Here is a 1592-nt window from a genome sequence, read left to right on the forward strand (position 1 = left end):
GGTTTTCCCCCGCCTGCCTATGTGCGCCTGTGGGTCTGGAGCGGCCGATCTCCCCCTGCCGCTGGCTGTGCGAGCGCACCCCGATCATGGAGGCGTTCGGCTTCCCTTGGCCGCAGATGCTCACTTGTGACAAGTTTCCACAGGATGAAGTTTGCATCGCTATGACGCAGCCCAACGCCACCGCCGCCACCAAGCCCACAGGTATGAAAGTGAACTACTTGTCATTGTGACACAGCACACCACTGCACACAACCAAATGGGACCTCTGTTTTTAACCCATCACCAAAGTGAACAGTGGGCAGCTTCAAGCGCCCGGGGAGCAGTGTGTGGGGACGGTCAGAGCGCCTCAATGGTAACTTGGCAGCTCACAAGTACGCTTCCTTAAACACTAAGCCACCACTGCCCCCCATAGTATGACCCACACTATTGGTTTAAATCATATTTAAAAGTAAGGTAGGGTAGAATGTCGATACAAGTTAGGTTCTATGTCTATATGACCAGTGGCGTGGTTTCCGGGGAAGGGGCCCAATTGTAAAAAGCTATAAGACTTATATATATATATAGACTTAATCACAAAATAATATTTTTTAATATTTTTTTTTAATTTCTGTACATCATTTGTAGGATTGGAAACATAGCATAGCATGTATCTGCAATAATAATAGTGCATTTCTGCATTGGGCTTTGATACATTGTTTAAAAGGAAAAAAGACAGAATGACAGAAATGTTGCCCGAGGCAAATGTTTGTCTGTAGCACCATCTGTGTTTTTTTATGAGAACAGTCACAGAACAGTGCAAAAATTATAGTTTTTTTTGTTCTGTGACTTTTCTGATAATTCTGAAAATTTACGCAATAAATACCTATAGATGTAAACTGTAGAAACAGACAATGACCAATGACATTTGCAGACATTTCAGGGAAGGAGTATAAATAGATCAGAATTGAAAAAAAAGATATATATATTTATTTAAATGTAGAGCACATGTTTAAAACTGCTGTTTTATAAAATTTCCACAAATAAATATTTGTATTAAAACTTACGTTTGAACTAAAACTACTTTAGTAGTTCAAATGTACATTTTAATAAAAATATATTTTATATGCTCTGGTGCAAAGTCAGTGCTAAGCCATCTGATAATACAAACAGAAAAGGAAATAAATAAAACAGCACTTATTTGGTCAGATTGGCAAGTGAATGTGCGTTTGCACCACCTAGTACTTGTCAGTATATGTGCGTTGTGCATATGTTCATCCAAGAGGTAAGAAAACAGTGGAATGAACCCTAATGCTACAAAATTCTCAGTGTTTTCACTTCAAACCATTCTTGGTGTCATTGACATTTTAAATAGAGGCAGCAGGTTGGCCACACGTTCGTACACACACACCAACACCTACATCAATGTTTTTAGACCTTGGGGTCGGGGTCCCACGAATGGATCGCCTTGAATTCAAAGAGGGTTCTCTGATAAAAAATACTTTTTCAACTAATTATTATTCTTTAAAGCACACAATATTAAACAACTGTATATTCTCACTTAAATGAATATAAATATAGTTCAAATAAAATGCAGCATATACAAATACCTGAAC

General features: G+C 38.7%; 1 protein-coding gene across 1 annotated transcript in view; it reads left to right on the top strand.

Moving 5' to 3' along the window:
* The window catches only part of LOC112486342 (uncharacterized), a 19893-nt gene extending 19663 nt beyond the window's left edge, over positions 1–230 (top strand). The window contains 1 exon segment of the mRNA XM_025052717.1: positions 1–230. This exon segment is cut by the window's left edge and continues 148 nt beyond it. Coding sequence (XP_024908485.1) covers positions 1–230 — 230 coding nt within the window.
* Positions 231–1592: the final 1362 nt, after the last annotated feature.

This window comes from Cynoglossus semilaevis, chromosome W (genome assembly GCF_000523025.1).
Source record: "Cynoglossus semilaevis isolate Cse_v1.0 chromosome W, Cse_v1.0, whole genome shotgun sequence".
Taxonomy (NCBI): Eukaryota; Metazoa; Chordata; class Actinopteri; order Pleuronectiformes; family Cynoglossidae; genus Cynoglossus; species Cynoglossus semilaevis.